Raw genomic sequence first — 1269 nt, forward strand, 5'->3', positions numbered from 1 at the left:
GAGCTGAAAATGGCTCAGGAGAAAAATTATGTCCAAAATCAGATGGAATCAGCACTTGTGAGAAAGAAGGAAGCTCTGAAACAAGAGCTTGAAGATAAAGTGACTTTGGATGAAGAAAACACAAGGAAAATAGTTCAGTTGAACGAGGAACTGGAAAAGGCCAAAAAGGAAATCGAGGCTCATGACGAGCTGAAATCGATCCTTCTGGCAGAGAATGAAGTTCTCAAAATATCCAATAAGGAACAAAGCTTCCTTAATAAAGAATTGGCTGTAGAGAAAATCAAACTAGAAAAAGAGCTGATGGAGGCTCGTGCTAATGATCAGAAAAGAAGCCAAGGACACCAAAGGCTAGTAGAAGAGCTGCAGGGAGAGTTTTCTAAAGCTCTGGTACAAAATCATGAGCTAAAGGAGGCAGTGTTCACAGTCACAAAGAAGAACGATGGTCTTCGAGAACAACTGGAGAACAAAGTTAAACGAGAAAAAAATTTGAACGGTAAGATTGTTCGAATGACTAACGTAGAAGATCAAATGAAGAAAGAATTATCTGCAGCGAAGGATGACATCTCTTCACTGAAGAGTCAACTTCAGAAGAGAGATTTGGAAAATGTTATAAAAGATGAAGGAATGGGTGACGTTGAAAGGTGTGAAGCTGCAGCAGAAGATGACAAGACAGTAGTCGTTGTGAAGGAAGAAAAACAAGAAGGACCTACAAGGAAACTTTTGGTAAGGAAACCAAAGAAGAAGAAACCAAAACGGGACAAGTTCTCTTGGGCCCCCCTTGGTCCCGTAGTTCCGGTTTTGGAAACGAGCGAAAATAAGGTTCATAACGAACGAACTCAGGAGGAAAAAATCCAAAATAATTAAGAAGCCAGAAAGAAAGCAAATAAAAAATGAAAAAAAAAATGAAAAAAAAATCTAAAATAAAAAACCAAAAAAATATAAAAGATAAAACCCCCCCCAAAAAAAATTTAGTGTTAGGAATATTTTTTATTTTTTTGAGGGAATATTATTTTATTTTTATTTTGTGAAAGGAATATATTCTTAAGTTATTTTGTGAATGGCAAACTATTTTTATTTCATAGCGACGTCGCTTATTTTATAAAAGAAATATACCGGTATTATCATTTTTGTGAAAGGAATATTATTTTATAATTTCCTTTTTTTTAGGTTTAAGGATGCCAGGCTTAACTGCCTAGGCTAATGATGCTTGGCTTAACTGCCTGGCATATTTTTTTTTTTTAGGTTTAAGGATGCCAGGCTTAACTGCCT

The 1269-nt window shown here is 35.7% G+C and overlaps 1 protein-coding gene across 1 annotated transcript in view; it reads left to right on the top strand.

The window, feature by feature from the left end:
- LOC137660105 (M protein, serotype 5-like) overlaps nt 1–864 on the top strand; it is a 6495-nt gene extending 5631 nt beyond the window's left edge. Inside the window, exons 3-4 of the mRNA XM_068394822.1 lie at nt 1–57; nt 160–864. The exon at nt 1–57 is cut by the window's left edge and continues 180 nt beyond it. Coding sequence (XP_068250923.1) covers nt 1–57; nt 160–864 — 762 coding nt within the window. The remainder of the gene's footprint in view (nt 58–159) is intronic.
- Nucleotides 865–1269: the final 405 nt, after the last annotated feature.

Source organism: Palaemon carinicauda, chromosome 20 (assembly GCF_036898095.1).
Source record: "Palaemon carinicauda isolate YSFRI2023 chromosome 20, ASM3689809v2, whole genome shotgun sequence".
Taxonomy (NCBI): domain Eukaryota; kingdom Metazoa; phylum Arthropoda; class Malacostraca; order Decapoda; family Palaemonidae; genus Palaemon; species Palaemon carinicauda.